The 18,133-nt window shown below is 39.8% G+C and overlaps 1 protein-coding gene across 1 annotated transcript in view; it reads left to right on the forward strand.

Moving 5' to 3' along the window:
- The window catches only part of lmbrd1 (LMBR1 domain containing 1), a 74,872-nt gene that overhangs the window by 17,883 nt on the left and 38,856 nt on the right, over positions 1-18,133 (forward strand). The window contains exons 4-7 of the mRNA XM_083694912.1: positions 4,079-4,176; positions 9,426-9,493; positions 12,269-12,357; positions 17,073-17,146. Of these exons, the coding sequence (XP_083551038.1) occupies positions 4,079-4,176; positions 9,426-9,493; positions 12,269-12,357; positions 17,073-17,146 (329 nt within the window). The remainder of the gene's footprint in view (positions 1-4,078; positions 4,177-9,425; positions 9,494-12,268; positions 12,358-17,072; positions 17,147-18,133) is intronic.

Raw genomic sequence — 18,133 nt, forward strand, 5'->3', positions numbered from 1 at the left:
TCCTGTTCTTTTTTTTTTACTGTTGTTGACAAGTGTTTATCATGCTTCCCACACTGTAATGCGCTGGCATTATTTGTCTGATTGAGTGAGGGCTATCCTACTGTGTCACCATCTACGATATAGTGTTCCAAATGCTGGGTGATTTTTTGTTGTATTTAACTTCACAATATGAATGGTGCTAATGAATCATCACCTCGTGGAAGTGCAAAGCCAACCTTGTTTTTCAGAAACTTCTTTCAGACATGTGTCTCTGTTGAGTTATTTTGGGGTTTATGGGCTGTTTTCACTGACATCCATTAGCCACAGATAGAAAGCCCCCCAGCCATAAATAGCTTCGTTCTCCTTTAAGTGTCTTTCCCTCACCTCCGCTCCATGAATTCATAATGTTATGGAGTGTTTGTGTCTTGCCTAAAAGAAGCTGTCTGCACTGGAACAGCCAAACAAACAAGAAAGCTCTGGATCCTGGAATATTCAGTCACTCCCGAGGGGTTGGGGGATTCACTGAACTCCTCACGCAGCTGATACAATAGCTCACTGGTTTTGGTGAATAAAAGCTTTTTTGGGAGCAATATTTACATTCAAAGGGAAACTTCTCTTTCCTCTGTTAATGTTGGAGGTGAAATTGGCTTCTAGCCGCTTCATTGGTTTGCCTAAAGCCGATAGGGAATAGGCCTATAGGAGAAGGATAACCTGCTGAAACGTAAATGCCACCCTAATTGAATCAATTGTTCAGTTCAGTGAGTCCTAATATGTAGGGAGGGACCAGTGTAAAATCTGCATTTTATTGACATGTTGGCAGTCATAGAACCCTCCTTAGGGTGATGTGTAAGGAGAATACCTGAGTTAGTCTTGTTTTACTACCTAGATATGATGCAGATTGCTGTGCATGGTTGGAAAGTCCTGTTTACACAGAATGGTCCCTTAAAGCCTTTATGAAACGTTTTGTACCAATTCAATGAGTGAGAATGGCAGCTAATAGGACTCACTGCCTTCGTATCCATGATGCTTTTATCATTGAATGTTTGTAGGCAGGAATCTCATGGTCAGATAGCCTACTATACACTCACCGGCCACTTTATTAGGTACACCTGTTCAGCTGCTCGTTAACGCAAATATCTAATGGTGTGGGGGATTTTTTCTTGGCACACTTTGGGCCCCTTAGTACCAATTGAGCATCATTTAAACGCCACAGCCTACCTGAGTATTGTTGCTGACCATGTCCATCCCTTTATGACCACAGTGTACCCATCTTCTGATGGCTACTTCCAGTAGGATAATGTGCCATGTCACAAAGCTCACATCATCTCAAACTGGTTTCTTCAACATGACAATGAGTTCACTGTACTCCAATGGCCTCCACAGTCACCAGATCTCAATCCAATAGAGCACCTTTGGGATGTGGTGGAACGGGAGATTCGCATCATGGATGTGCAGCCGACAGATCTGCAGCAATGATGCTATCATGTCAATATGGACCAAAATCTCTGAGGAATGTTTCCAGCACCTTGTTGAATCTATGCCACAAAGAATTAAGGCAGTTCTGAAGGCAAAAGGGGGTCCAACCTGGTACTAGCAAGGTGTACCTAATAAAGTGGCTGGTGAGTGTATACCACAAGTACAATGTAGCTACGATATACAGTGCCTTCGGAAAGTATTCAGACCCCTTCGCTTTTTCCACATTCTGTTGTGTTATAGATTAAATTTAAAATGGATTAAATTATAATTAAAAAATAATTTGCCATCAATCCACACACAATACCCCAAAATGACAAAGTGAAAACACGTTTTTAGAAATTTGAGTACATTTATTAAAATTGAAATACATAAATACCTCATGTACATAAGTATTGAGACCCTTTGCTATGCCACTCTTAAAATGAGCTAAAATGCAAAAATGTCATCAACAAATCACTCAATAAGTTTAATTGTCTATCTTAATGCAAGGATAATAGTTCATGTCATTTTGGAATTAATATCTTTGTTTTTATAGGGTCTCTGATTTGCATAGGAATCAATTATACACTGTGTAGATTTGGATGTCACTACCAACTCAGCAAATTTCATAATGTTCTCTTGATCCTGACAAACTCCCCAGTCCCTGCCAGTGACAACCATACCCATAACTTAATGCAGCTACCACTATTTTTCACATGGTGCGGAAACTGCAATTGCATGTGCTGGATTTGCACCAAACTTAATGCTTTGTAGTAAAACCAAATAAACACATTTCCAGCCACTTTCTTTGCTGTATCACTTGAATTCATTGTTGCAAACACAATTATGGATATGAGATAGATTATTTTCTTTTTGGCCACTTGGTTATAGACCAATTTTGTAGAGTGACTGAGATGATGTTGTCCCATCGACTGTGCTTTTTCCTCTCCACCATTCAACTTTGTAGATTTTTGTAAGTCTCCCCAGGCCTCAGGGTCGCATTCCAGAGCAGTTTTGTTCCTCTCCATTTGCTCAGTTTGTAACGACAACCTGATACACACAATGTGTAATTAATTCCTATGCAAATCAGAGACCCTATAAAAACAAAGACATTAATTCCAAAATTACATGAACTATTATCCTTGCATCAGATGGACTCAATTCAACTTATTGAGTGATTTGCTGATGACATTTTTGCATTTTAGCTCATTTTAAGAGTGTCATAGCAAAGGGTCTGAAAACGTATGTACATGAGGTATTTCTGTATTTCAATTTTAATAATGTTACTGACATTTCTAAAAACCTATTTTCGCTTTGTCATTCTGGGGGAATTGTGTGTGGACTGATGTCTTTTAATTTAATCCATTTTAAATTGAGTCTGTAACACAACAAAATGTGGAAAAAGTGAAGGGGTCTGAATACTTTCCGAAGGCACTGTATGTATCCTGTGCTTGGGTGCAGGAAAGGATTGTGAACAGCTTTGAACTATTGAAGTGACCATATGACCAAAAGCCTTTAGAAAACACTGAGGATGAAAATCCTCAAAAAACAAACAAAAAAAAAGCAATAGGAAATGTTTTGATGGGTACCTGAACATCTGGCATAATTCTTCTTTGCCCCAGGCTCTGTTATACACTTTCTGCAACTATTATTATCACATTAGATTTTGTGTTGTGCTGCTCTTTTTCTTTTTTAAACCTCTCTAACAGTCTTCTGTACTTCAACCTATGTGTTAATGTTCATCCATCTCTCTCTACGTCACAATATGAGATATTTGAATGCTTGATATTACACGATACTGTAGATTTACTTGTTGAAATCATATTGGCCATACAGTAGTATATGTCCATCACATGACTTCTGTTTTTTTAATGCTCCTCTTACATGCATTTTATTGTTTTTAATCAACTTTCTTTATTTCACTCGTTGCATAATGAGGCATGTGGAGATAATAACGCAGTGTACAGTAACTCACAGTGGTATTGTTGTTTATCACTGATCCTCATAAGAAATTCATTGGATTGTTTGGGACTAATCTATCACCATATTTCCACTAAATGTTTACATCTGCAAATGTGACATCTATTTGGTATCACATTAAGAGGTGATTACAATGCAATGATTACATTCTCTGCCTGTAATCAACTGTTGAATCTCTCTTCTGTAGTCATGATGTTCAAACACACTAACTGTACCCTACCATGAGATAAAAATATCCTCAAATACCCAACCAGTGACTTTGTTGTGACATCTCTCTCTCTTTCTCTCTCAGAAATCATTTCTCTTAAATTCAAATCTAATGTGTTGTCAGTATGAATTTTATGAACAGAGACCACCTACAGTTTGACTTTCACAGTGGCCCCCAAACTATCACTATAGATTAAAATGCCTCTCAATTGCTCTCTCTTCAGAAAATAAAGGAACATGATAGGAATGTGTTGAAAAGCAGTTTCGACCTCCCATAGGGAAGGATGTGCACAACGTGTTTGGGCTTCACATATTGGAAATATGTTCCAATTCATGTCAATTTAAATCTTCCACATCATCTCTTTGGGAGAGAAGTCAACAAGTTTCTCAAAAGATTAATTCTTATTCTCAATGTTTCATTTTTGAATACTCTCTCTTTCTCTCTCTCTCCATCTAGCACTTTACTCCATCATCCTATTCTGTGTCTTCCTGTGGATCCCCTTTGTTTACTTCTACTATGAGGAGAAGGAGGATGACAACATCAACAAGTGCTCGGTGAGGCTTATTTGTCCTCTTACACCCACTGCAGTGTGCCAGAGACTGATGTGACATTTCACTTGCAGACAGCCTCCCTTCACTACTCAGTCCTTACCACTGTGATTAAGGTTGATCTTAGCTCCAAGCAGATATAGGCCTATGCACTTTTACCTTTACTACCTATATGAATGAGGAGTATGGGCATTTAAACTCAGAATGTATCCAAACTGGTTGATAATGTGTGAATAACATGTAGCCTTATATGAGCAGCTATTGCCTTGCTAAATGTTGGTGCAACCTTCACTGAAAAGTAACCTTGATAAATGACCAATGGTGTTTAGCAGGAGTGGATCAGCCATACCTGCAGTTCTCTTATGATTACATGTATGTACACAGTCTACCTAAACAAATGGGTAACACATTATATGGAAGGGGTACACATAACATATTCATAACATGTGACATCACCTTCATAAATGTAATGTCAGCCTTTTATAGAGTATTTACGAAAGGCAGACATATGTCAGATTAAATCGGGAGTGTATGTCAAAATAAAAGTACCCAAACTATACATTTTTCTGTCAGAATGTGTTTCTTCGTCATACAACCAATAATAGTTTTTTGCCCCTCTATCACAATTGTGTTATTAACTGAATTGCTATAAATACGTACTTAAATGAAATGTGTGTTGGATGGCGTTGTCTGATTGAAAGGTATAATCTGCTTGAAAGAAAGTACAGTACATGGCTAATTCCGGGCCTGGATGTATGTGCATGTAGATATTGTTATTTGTATGAGTAGGCTAAGGGCCATTACAATACACTTGTATAAGGGTCCATCATCATAAGGGCAAATTACTTATACCGACTCATTCATTCATTGTTCATAAACATATGAAGCATGTATCGCCCCTATAGTAAGATGATGTGCAAAGCAATGCTCATGGATGATTCATGAGGTTTTAAACATTGTTGAACCATAGCTTCCCTGCAGCCGAAAACAGAGACATAAACAAACAGTGGGCACAATAAAAGCCATTTTACATTAAAGCCCAATCAAGAATAAGAAAAATAGCTAAAGTATTCTAGCAACAATTACAGCTTGAATTGACTAGATAGCTATTCTTAGCTTAATAATTTATAGCTTATTTGAAATCTAAAACTGAAATGACAATTACCCGTGCAAACTTGTAACAAACTACGACTTTCTATGCTATCACTGGCTGTGTAGGCTAGAACCAAGAACCCTAGGTTCATTATGTCCATGTTATAGCTAACTAACGTCAGCTACAAGGCTACATGCTTGTTTATCAAGAATAGGAGCATTGTCTTACGTCTGGTATCATCATTCTAACGCGACGCTACTTCGCCTGAACTTCCTGTCTTATAAATTGTGGAACGACTCTTGATTTTTAAAGATTTTTCCGCATCTGCAGAAATATAGTGCCGTCACACCAGAAAGTCAATCCGCCGCCCATTGCTTTCAGTGGCATTACAACCTGCTTTACAAACTGTCCAAACTCAGTTAAAACCATTGGCATTTATAGTAACTGGCTCCTTATAGAGGTACTTATATGCACTGTTTTGTATACACAAAAGTATAAAGAAGCACCCGTTCACTAACCCTTCGTATTAAATGTGACTGGCTAAACCAACTGGCTAGCTGACCAATCTTCTATGACAGCTTTCGTCCCCATTGCCAAACTTAATAAATACTGCACACTGAACTTATTTCCTCGTTATGCAATCGTGTAACTAAGAAATTTGCTATCTGCTGTAAGACAATGAAATAGGACAGAAAGTACGTAGCTAAATATTTTTCCCTATGTACTATTATTTACAGGTTACCATTGTTCCTGCAATTTACCGGTGTCAAGGGAAATCCGACTCGTGTGAACAGCTGCTCGACTAGCGTCTATTTTCGGGTTTTGATTTTGCGCAATAATCAGAAGAATGAGTGCATGTGTATTTAATGGAATTTTTCGGGTGAAATTTTGCTAATATGCATTTGTATCGAGCTGTCTTTATGTAATGTAGAGAATCACTACAGTATTTATCCAATTAAACATAATCATCTGTTCAACTTGATCATGAAAATGAAATCACTTAAATCCATCCCCAAAAATATGCTCCAAGCAGGATCGAACTCTGCACCTCGCGTGAAAAAGCAGGGAAATCTATCATGCTACGCTAACTACGTGAGGAAGGGAGGCAACACGTGTATATGATGATCTGTCACGGTGTGGAAATCCGACTCGGTGTGAACATTTACTCTGGTGATTTCATTTCGAGTGGAACAGTGCTTATGCTAATGTTTAATTGGATACATACTATAGTGACTCTCTACATTACCTAAAGCTAGCTCTATACAAACGCATATTACCTAAATTACAACAAATTTACGATCCATTAATACAAATGCATGTCAGCTAAATTGCACAAAAAGTCCATTAAATACACATGCACTCATACATACTTATTGCGCAATATCAAAACCTGGAAACGACCCGGAAATAGACGCTACCCGAGTTGATATTCACACCGAGTCGGATTTCCCGTTATACTGGCTAGCAACTCCCGAAGACCAGTCCTGGCTCTGCGATCTCTTTCCTGACTCGATTCTTCTTCTGGCTTTTTGCCAGATTTGACGCTTTCCTGCATATTGCTCACTTCCACCTGTTGGAGTGGGAAATGCATATTTAGCTTCCATCCTCATAGTCATATCCCAGCCTCACATCCGAGGTGCCATTGATAATAACTATATACAGTGCCCTGCCTAAGTAGGGACAGTAAAGTGTCTTTTCTTCTTTTGGCTTTACACTCCAAAATGTGGATTTGAACAAAACAATTTTACTCTGGTTAAAATAGAGATTCTCTGCTTTTATTTGATGGTATTCGTGTACATATTGGTTTCACCATTCAGAAATTACAAAAAAATGTATGTATAGTCCCCCCATTTCAGGGTACTCAAAAGTAATGGGACAATTGGCTTCACAGGTGTTTCTGTGTAAGTCAGGTGTGTTCTTAACGGTCCCTCCTAAAACCTCTTCACCCCCACTACCCCCCTGTACTAGTTTCTTTTCTGTTAATTATTATTTATTTTTTTAAAAGACAAAAAAACACAGGTGACCTCAGCAATCGCAAACAGGTTGGTAGGCCAAAGTAGACTTCTACAGTGCATGACCAAAGAATGCTCACCATAATTAAGAAAACCCCCAAAACAACTGTCCCACTGATCAGGAGGTAGGCATAAATGTGTCAGACTACCATCTGCAGAATACATCACTAGCTAAACTACAGAGGCTTCACTGCAAGGTACAAACCACTCGTTATCCTCAAAAAGGATAGTCACTTAAAGTTTGCTAAAAATTACCTAAAAAGCCTGTAGAGGTCTGGGAAAAGGTAATGTGGAGAGATAAGATTAATATTATCATGAATGATTGCAAGGAAAGTTTGGAGAAAAAAGGATCTGCCCAAGATTTACAGCATACCACCTCATCTGTGAAACATGGTGAAGGGGGAGTTAATGTTTGGGCATGTATAGCTGCAACTAGAATTAGCCAATTCTAGGCAGCTGGGGACGACGACGACGACAAAAAGTGGCAAGCTCTTGACTAGCCAAGTCAATCTTCAGTTTTAAATTCAGTTAAACATGCATTTAATTTCCTGATGGTAAAAATGTAGGCAAAAATACCCCAAAACAAACAACAACTGAAGATGGCTGCAGTACAGGCCTGGCAGAGCATCACCAGAGAAGACACCCAGAGTCTGGTGGGGTCAATGGGTTGCCGACTTCAGGCAGTTATTGCATGCAAAGGATCGTCAACCACATACTAAACATGAGTGCTTAATTTGGACATTTGATACATTTGTCCCATCACAGTTTGGTACCCTGAAACAGGGTATGCATAAAAAGTGTTGGAATTTCTGAGTGTTGAAACCAATATGTCCACAGATACCATCAAATAAAAGCTGAGAATATGTACTTTAACCTCTAAGTAATTGTGATTGATTTCAAATCCAAACTTTTGGAGTGTAGAGCCAAAAGAAGCCAAAATGCTTCACTGTCCCATTACTTACGCAGGGCTTCCCCACTCGTCTTGCACATGACATGTCTCCTTTTTGCTTAAAAAATACTGCGCTAGCAATTGCAACTTCACAATACAGTCAGTTTGGAGTTGTTTTTTTTTAACATGCTGGCCCTCTGTATGCTATACATCACCTTTCAATTTGAGAGTTCCATCCAACACACTTTTATTCAAGCAAGCATTAATATAAATTCAGTTAATAACACAATTACGATAGAGGTACAAAGGCCAATTACTGGTTTTATGTAAGAAGCACATTCTGACAGAAAATAAATATATTGTTTCGGGGGACTTTTAGTTTGGCATCCATTCCTGATTTAATCTGACAACCTACCACATCTATATCATATATGACATAGATCTTACATAAATATGTTATAAAAGGCTGACACAACATTTATGAAGGTATTAGGAAGTGTTTATGTTAGATGTTATAAATGTGTTATCGTATATCCCTTTTATATAAAGTGTTATCAATGAGGGTACTTTGCACTAATTTGACCTTGCCTATGAGCACCTATGGCTGTCTCTTTGTGGTGAAGGTACAGCTATTTATTTATTTATTTTGTGCTAAATCCCAGAGGCTTTAGTCACACACTGACAGGATCATCAGTGAAGTGAGGGATTACACTCTTAATGAAAAAGAGAGCTTGAGGTAAAAACATCAGTCTCAATAAAAATGCTCTCAATATAAATGTCAAAATCCCCCAAATAGCCACCAAGTAAAGCTTGCTCTTCGAAATTAGATGGGCCATTGGCCTCTGCTAAGTTGACTGTATAAAGCATGTAGGAATAAAGCCCCTTTCCCCTAAACTGAATATTGCTGAAATTTCAAATATCGGTCTCCAAGGACACTATAGTGAATGATGTACAGATTACATGCCACAGAGGTTTTTCCTTTCCTTATGTTAGTTTTGAGCTGACAGAGGCACTTTCTCTCAGGCGAGGAATTCTTTTGAATCATTACTTTCAAAGAACCCTGAATAGCGGTGGGAAATAGAAGAGACAGACTCTTGCCGGTTGAAAGACTCTGGACTGCAGTTCTCACTTCCCATTGTCCTTAAGTAAACAGAATATGGAATTAGCCCCTTTCTCCCCAACCATCCCGACTCCCTCCTTGATGAATTTGATTTTATTAGGGTCATGATTAACCACAGTTCAATTTCTTCTTTCATTACAGCAAGTGAAAAATGCTCTGAAGTACACAGTTGGGTTTATCATTGTCTGCATGGCGCTCCTGCTAATTGGGTAGGTACCTGTATGAGACAGCCAGTTTTGATACTCCTGGGTTGAATTGTTTGGATCAGTGTGCATGGTCAAAAGTTAGAATACTTTTGCCCAATATTTTATGCCACAATATGCCACTCAAAAATGGCATTTTCTTCACCAAGGCAAGATACTCATTAGTTTAGGTCACTGTATAACCATTGTTTCATTTTAATGAACTGCTGTAGTATTAAACCTGTTTAGATGTCTGCACTAAACTCTTAGTTCTCAAATGCAGTGCCTAAGCACTATGCGATTTGACAATTCTTACAGTCGGATAGCCTTTTACATTACATAAGGAGGAGAAACTTCCATCACAAGACGCTTTTACATTTAACGACTTCACTGAAGAACATCAGGCATGAGTGAAATGAGCATTGTGCATAATCAAATATCATGTTTTGCGATCATCACAGAGCCTGATGAACGTGTTTGGAGAACCTTTCATATTACCCACATTGTATTCCCGATACATTCCAAACTTTGAAGCTCCGATGAAGGAATTTGTGACAAATATCATGGAATGTGAAAGCAACTTTAGTCAGTAGCCTCCCAAGGCAAGCAGACATGTGTATCAGAGGGGGTGAACAGCTAAACCCCATTCACACCAATTCGGTGTGAATTCATTCACATTCCCACTTTGGCACCACTGTTATGCATGCGCCACAAACATTCCATCATTGCTAAGAAAAGTACCACATTCCAAGGGTGCGCTACTCATCATAATTGATCGACCTGTGTAGTAAAATTCTGTGTGGATGAGTGGTACCAACCCAGGAAAGTCCTAGGTCAAACCTTTGGTGTGAATGGGTCCCAAGAAGAACCCCACTAATCATGAACCTGGGTAATACCTGGGCTATTTGGTCCGAATGGGGCTTAATGTATCAGAGGGGGGGACAATTAGTAGTTTTTTTACAAGTTTCTTACCTGATGTGAAGGGTTTAGATTTAGGCCTCTCCTTGATAAAGCTGAAGTGAATTGTCTCCTTCATGATTAAGTAGCTCAAAAATGACTTGATGCTTAAATTTATAGTGATACATGGTCTCAACCATGTCTCATTTAACCTCAAGTTTACACTGTTTGTGTTCAACAGTGCCTACACTGCATAAACATAATGGATTTCTTTTGCAACAGCGACAGTAACATGCTTGCAGTTCAGGTCATATAATTTAATGTGCTCTCAACCATTAAATGGCGCAGTGATGGAAGGGCTTCCTCAACTGTGGATAGGGGAAGACTCTTGGTTCATTTCTATGGCCCAAAGTTGTAAAGTTCTAGAGTCTTCTTTGACAGAAGCAATTTGGTCCCTACTTTACCTTTTGAACTGGCCTCATTGCCCCTTTGTACCGATGGATTGTTGTTCAGCTTGATGTGCAGCGACATGACCAGAAGACATCAGGCCACTGTTTTGGTGACTCTTCATTGAGGCCATTGCTGCCTGAACACATAGTCTTTTGTTTGTCGCCTGCAACAGGTCAAGGCTCTTAAAAGGACCATTGACCTTAAACTGTGACTTTTTTAACTTGGTTTTTAATGCGTCTTCTTTAAGGTGTCTTCAATTCAGTGCATTATGTCTCAGGTTAAGGCCTGTCTTAATGGGGTTACAGTTATCTAAACTCAGCCTTGGTTGAGCTGTGAAATTCAGTCATTTAGATAAAAGCTTGCTTCTCAAACATTTTGCTGTAGAGTAGCCATCAGCCATCTTGCTGTAGAGTAAACAAAATAATCCATTTACATAAACTGAGACAAGTTATGATGCTAAAATACAGTTGGTTTCTTACCAGTTCAAACTACTTGTGGAACTGGAACCCAGGCACAATGGGGATCCAAACGTTATGAAAAGAGGGTTAATTGACAGGCTGTGGAGAAGGTAAAAGTCAGTACTAAAATCAACATTAAAGATATTGAAGGTAATTTCATTTTAGTTACATACTTAATTCCAAGGACTCACTTCAGTGAATTTCTGGTTGGAGCACCAGCATTCTACAACAAACTTGGATGACTCACCTTGGATACAGTTCTAAGTAAGCCCTGATGATTTCCTTCATCAGGGCTTGTCTTTGACCCAAATGTAAACAAACCTTTGTAAGACATGTCCTCCACATAGTCACTTATCTATCAATTTGTTCATTCGATTTTGCAACACTACTTTTCAAAGTCAAGTTCCCAGAGGGTCATTGAAAAAAGGAAGTCACAGGATACGATGTTACAATGTGAACCTGGATGAATTATTGCCTCCCTGTGTGGAGGTTGCAGAATTAATTGAAAAATTAATTTAAGTATTGTAAGTATTGTTAAGGTCATGTTTGATTTTAGAGCTACTTATTTATTATAAAATGGAGACCCAAATGTATCTGTCTGACATTAACCTGTGTTAAATTAAAACATTCACACTCTTCTACACTCTTTGAATGACATGTTTACAGATTAGGCTGTAGTTTGATTAATGCTTTTGTAAGACTTGAGGGAAATGAACAATCTATCTAACTCTGTTTGATAAATAATAGTTAAAGCATTCCTTATGACATGCATAACAAATACTATGGTAATTACCATTGTAGGCTAACAAAATGTATTCTGCTTATTCAGGCAAAGAAGAAAAACTCAACTTTAAGTTGCCTCTGGCTCAGAGCTTGAAACTAAAAATGTGGTTGACAAAGATGGTTGATTATGTAGAGAGTTGTAGTACTACTACAGTACTTGTTTTTACTACTAATAAATCCACATGTTGACGTGAATCTTTCTCATCCTTTGCAGTGCCTTCGTTCCTCTTGAAGCCCCACCCAGTCAGAATTCCACCCAGTGGGAGAAAGTGCAGTACTTGTTGGAGGAGCTGGGGAGTAACCGTAAGTAAAGTCCGTTGAATGGTGGCATGTGTCATGTGCACACAGGCCCTTTATCAGAGAGCCTTATGAATGCCTCACCATGGCAGTCTCAGTGCAGTAATGCATCTCCTGTAGTGCCGGTATTGAAAAGCTGTATCAGGCGGAGCGACGGATGCCACAGGCTGCACACTAAGGTGACATTGCCTTGTCAATGTCAACTAGCCTCATTGTGCTTCCCACACCCACTGTCTCCAGAAAACGCCTCTCCTGCCTTTAATGTGTCACTCAATACCCTTTCTCCACTGCAAACATTTGATGAGTATGCCCTCTTTTCTTCATCAGTTCATGAATAGAAATACATATATACATTTCTTTATATTTTTTCGGTAACACTGTAGCATTGGGAACACTTATAAGGCACTAATTTGTCGCTTATAAGTGTTTATGAAGTAGCTAATTGGCCAATTTGGGGTATTACTAGCCATTTTGTAGTAATTTAGTGTTGTGTGGGTGTGTGTGTGGGGGGGGGGGTGTCTTGTGAGGCTATGTAGAAAAAACACACACTTATAAACTACACATGGAGTGTCTAATATGTGTTCACTAGAATAAAGTGTTGCCATTTTTTTTTACTTGCATTTGAATGTGCACAGTTCAATAATCTTCTTGGATAATTAGCCTAATGTGAATGAGGTCATTTTGATGTGCATGTGTACACTATAAGTACTGTATGTGTCTTAGCCAGTGGCCATGTTCATATCGGCATAACTCCAAGAGAGAAAACATCTGAATCTCCAGGCTCTGTGGCATCTGGGGATCAGGGAAGAAGTCAGTCCATCTGTCATCAACTTTTCACTGTAGCAGACCCTGGCCTGCATCCCCCTTCCGACCTCCCTCCCTGGGCGCTGGGGCAAATTGCAGGGCTGCTTAGGAGGAAATGTGGGGATCATCCCCCTCCTAATTCCCCTTCTCTCCTCTCTCCAGATGGGAGGTTAATTGAGCAAAGGGAAGACACTCCTTGCTAAGTCAGCCTCTCGACCCTGTGCTGCAAACTGCTCATTTAGGCCACTGCAGCTCAAATGGGCCGACCATTACATTATTCACAATGGTGCAAATGGCTGCTTTCAAGATCACTGTAGCAACTATGCCATTTTTCTGCACTGATCCGAGAACTGGATTATTTCTCTAGAGCTTTGGATGATGCTTGCTATTGCCAGCACTAGCTCTGGTATTTCAGGCTACGCTGAGCCAATTCAAACGCCCTGGACCAGAGCTATGCCAGCATGCATGTATGCAGTTGTTTGGGGTTATAGTGTATTAATTTCTCCACAAATCTTTCCCCTGCCTCTGGTCTGTGCACTTCTTCTCTCTTAAAGCCATTGTCAGTGATATTTTCTGTATTTTTGAATACTGAAATGTATCCCTTGCTTATGATGAATACTATAATGACTGATGAGAATCACTTAATACTATAATGAGAGTACAACAACTGAAATACCTTATGGACGTAATTTGCTTTGCTTTTGTTGTCATAGAACACTTCATGTAAAACTTCTAATCTAATGCTGCTCTCATTCAATAGATATGTAATATAAATGAAGTGTTACAGTACTGCTTGTTAAAATGCATTTGCCCCATTGTTTACGTTTTGTTGGTGTCCCTACATGCAGAAACCACTGACGGTGCATTTAACAGTGCATTTACTTCTGTAGCTACTGTACCAGTACCAATTCTTCTGCCTCTCACAGATCTGTGCAGCTAGGAAGGTCACAGCTTAAGACCACTTTTTAACAACCAGGCTTTTGAATTCACCTTTTTGTAGTGTGCTAGTATTTAAATGTGTGCTTTGAATATGCTCAAGTGCATGAGCTCCAGTCATCCCCGCTGACTGTTTGAGAGGATCACTCAATCCTTTTGCAGTCAGGGTGGTACAGTAAATTTTCTTGTGTGCCCTCCCCAATGTTGAGAGGAACGTCTTCCCTCCCAAGCCTCTAAGCCTGCAAGACAGAGAGTCTCCCAAAACCCACAGTAATCCAATGATAGCCTTGAGTAACTCTGTGACTGGCTGTGACAGAGCCACTGTCCTCTGAGGGGTCTTAGAGCTGTCACAGCTCTCATTTATAGAGAGATACAAGAGGCATTTTAATGAATATGAAACCAGAGAGGTTTTCACAGGAATAACGGCAAGTGTTAGAAAGAGCTTGTTTGTCACAATCACCACCTGAATAGAGCCTGATGGGGCCATGCGCCATTACTTTTAAGAATGGATGGATGTTCTGACAGAGCGATGGCCTGCTGATCTCAACTTGCCCCAGTGCATAATGGCTACCCCTCGGGCTTTCCTTGCTAACTAAATGGGGTCAAAGAGACCCCAGGGATTCATGGTGTTGTGGTGGCTGGTAACAGAGCCCTTGTCCTTCACGCTTGCAAAACAGAGATGATTCTCAGAGGAGACCCCTTGTCATTAATAAACCCGGCTTCCATTCTGCTATTTGAATTATCAGTGCCTCTCTCTAAATTAATGATTAGTTTTAACTTCCAGCTGTTTAGGGGAGGTCTCTTATGGTCTTTAATGTTTTTCTTTATTTTTAAGTTAGAAAGCTAGTAGTATGAATGCTTAGGGGAAGGTTTCAAAACTGATAGATATATTTGGAGTGGAAATATCTCCTCTTAATTATGCTGCAGAGGACAGGCACTGAATTCACCTAGACATCCTCACTCCTTTAACTTAACCCCCTGCTATGCAGGATCAAGAGACTGAGGAAGAAGACACATTTAGAAAGAAAAACAGTATGATGTACGAGAACAAGATATGTCTTAGCTTTGCCATTTAGTGTCCAGTAGCTACTCTGCCTCTTGATAGTCAACACTATTCTGTGCTCCTCAGTCTGTAAAGACAAACTAGTTGGATCACATTTTGCTGCAAGCTGCCCCTATACCTTTCACGTATTGATGAAGTTCTATGAACATGCAATACATGGGTATGTAGAACATACAATACATGGGTATGTAGAACATACAATACATGGGTAAACATACAACACAGTACATTGGTAATTGCATATTACTGGATTTTGGTAGATTGTTTTATTACACTTTAGGAATAAGGATTGTTCATTATTCCATTTGTCTAATAACACAAATAGTAATAATACAACATATACCATATGATTACCTAAATACTATTTAACAACATGTTAATACAATGTTATTACTAGAGTTATTACAATTACTAGTACACAGGTACTGTATTGAGGAAATCATATGTAAAGTGTTATCTTTACTTTAATCCTTACCAACAATATTTGACATAGCTACCTGACATTTGACCAGACAACCCTCAGGACTAATGCCAGTATGTCTGACTGTTAAGTCTTCCTGTTGCTTTCTGCTTTCACATGGTTCAACTGGGTTCGTCCTCGAAGCCCACTAATACAGTGAACTTAGTGTGTCTCCATATCTGCATGATTCTATCGTGACACAGAGCAACCGAGTGCTGGAGCTAAAGGAGCTCTTTAATAAACACCTCTCTGTGGAAGTCTCCTCAGTGTACACAAGCCTGAAGGGCTATATGCACTGGGAGATAAGGGCCTCCTCATTCCTGCGCTGTTGGAATCCAGACTCTGCAGATGTGGAGCACCACCGATAATAGACAATATTCTCTCTGTCTAATCCCCGGAAAATCTACTCAAGACACCAAGCAGAGAGGCAGAATACATCCATCCACCTCTTTGTGGGGAGTTCATAAACAGAATGGAACCATTGTCTACCTAACCAAGCTCGCTACTTAAAAAAAGCGTCAAGATCACAAAGCGAGACACCTATTCAAATGTTAATGTTCATTGCAGCTGTTAGACTTCAAAGCTTTTCGCCTACTGTACAATGGAGAGCAGATATATAATTTATCTCATATCTTTTTCCTTCTCTGTCCCTGTGCTTATGAAAAGCCTCTCCAAAATTATTGGTGGGTGACAAATTTAACACAGCTCAAACTTTCCATGTCATAAATAAAGACATTTGTAGGTTTTTTTTTGGATCAAATGCTCTTCCCTAGGAGCGAAGTTTACGTTTGAAGCTGGATGCAGCAGCCTGCCAGCAGGGCGATATCCAGGCCCACACTGACAGGTGGGCTGTGCACCACTGGGCTGCTGCTGAGGGGTTGTGGGTAACCACCAGGGGGCAACCATGTGGCTGCTTTCAGTCACCTCCCTGTGACAGGTGGGATCCTAACAGGGGAGAGAGGCGATCACTCTCCCCATCAATCCCTGTCTTCTGGCTCCAGCCCTGACAGCTGGCGTGACACCCACTGTCGCCCTCCCCTGACGGGTGGCCCCCTCTCCCCCCTCAATCAAAGGTGACACACATCAACTTAATCTACAGGACAGGGACCAGGATTTGACAATATACTGCAGTATTCTTTAGCATCTAAAATGATATTAGCCGCCTCAAATGTCCTTTTCCTTTAATGTACTGTAAAAGCTTGACGTTTTGAGGGCAAATGCATTGGTGACCTTTCAGTGACATGCCTGAACAGGAATCGGGAACAAATGGAAACAAATGCCAAAAAAAATGATCTGGAACAACAACTCTCTGAAATATCCCCTCAAGTGCGCATACATCATTACAGTTCCAGAAAAAGCAGGCTCTCAACATTTGGCGTAACATCAGTGGATCAGTGTTCTTTGTCAGAGGTCAGGTATAAATCTCTAATGGCTGTGCTCTCTCTCTCCCTCCTGCAGATGGCTTACCTGCTCTGTCTTTCTCCATCAGCTCCCTGACCTTGATTGGCATGCTGGCAGTGATCACTTACACGGTGAGTGGGGACCTGAGACGGGTGGCCGCTGTCGCTTCATTGATTTGCATGTGCTTGAGAGGGCCATAACTGCACATAAAATAAGACTCACTTGTCCAAGGGGAAAGTTTCTAAATGTTGCCTGTTCAGTGGCTTAAAGGGACATGGCCTCCTTCCCATTCAGCCCATGAAAACTAAAGGACAGACTGACATGATAGCCATTCATCTATAGGTAGAGATGTGAACTGTAGAATAGATTTGACTAATCTTATGAGAAAAATACTATTTGTTATACTAATTGTTTTAGGTTGGGTTAGGATATAAGTTTTTATTTTCTATTTCTAGTAAATATTTTGTTGAGTGGCTTTAGTTGTAGATGTGAGGGCACATATGAAACACATCATGTTGGAGTGCAGATGTTGCCAGTGATTGAGCAGCCTTTCAGTATTAGTAATGCTTTGTGATTCTAGGGTTTTGGCATCCAATCGCTCACATCTGTATTCGCTGCCTTCTTTCACCTGAGTGTGTGAGACTTTGGCATGATGTATATGCACCTTCCACCGTCCCACTTATCTGCTGCCTATTTATATATCTCTGGCTCAAAGGCCATTAATATATGCCAGTATTTTTGATTCCCTTAGCATACTGTAGCTGTCCATTTTTTTCCAGATAAGAAAAATTGACTGAACCCTAACACTTGTTAATGTCGTCCATTTTTCATAACTGCTATCGTGGTATCTAGACTGTGAACATCTCTTGGGGGGGAGGGGGTGATTGAGGGAGGGGTAGGGGATGCTGGTGTCAGGGTTGGAGCAACACAGAATAATACTTATTGGGGGGAAATAAAGGACTGTCACACCCAGAGACATACAGTAACAGTGACAGCCAGCCTAAGATCCTGTCTGGCTTCTCTCAGATTCAAAGCTGATTTGGAGAATTACATGACAATTTAAAGCAGAGCTCTTTATGAACAAGACACAATCAAATGGAGTAAGTTGCAGAGCAAAT

This window comes from Argentina silus, assembly GCF_951799395.1.
Source record: "Argentina silus genome assembly, chromosome: X".
Lineage (NCBI taxonomy): Eukaryota > Metazoa > Chordata > Actinopteri > Argentiniformes > Argentinidae > Argentina > Argentina silus.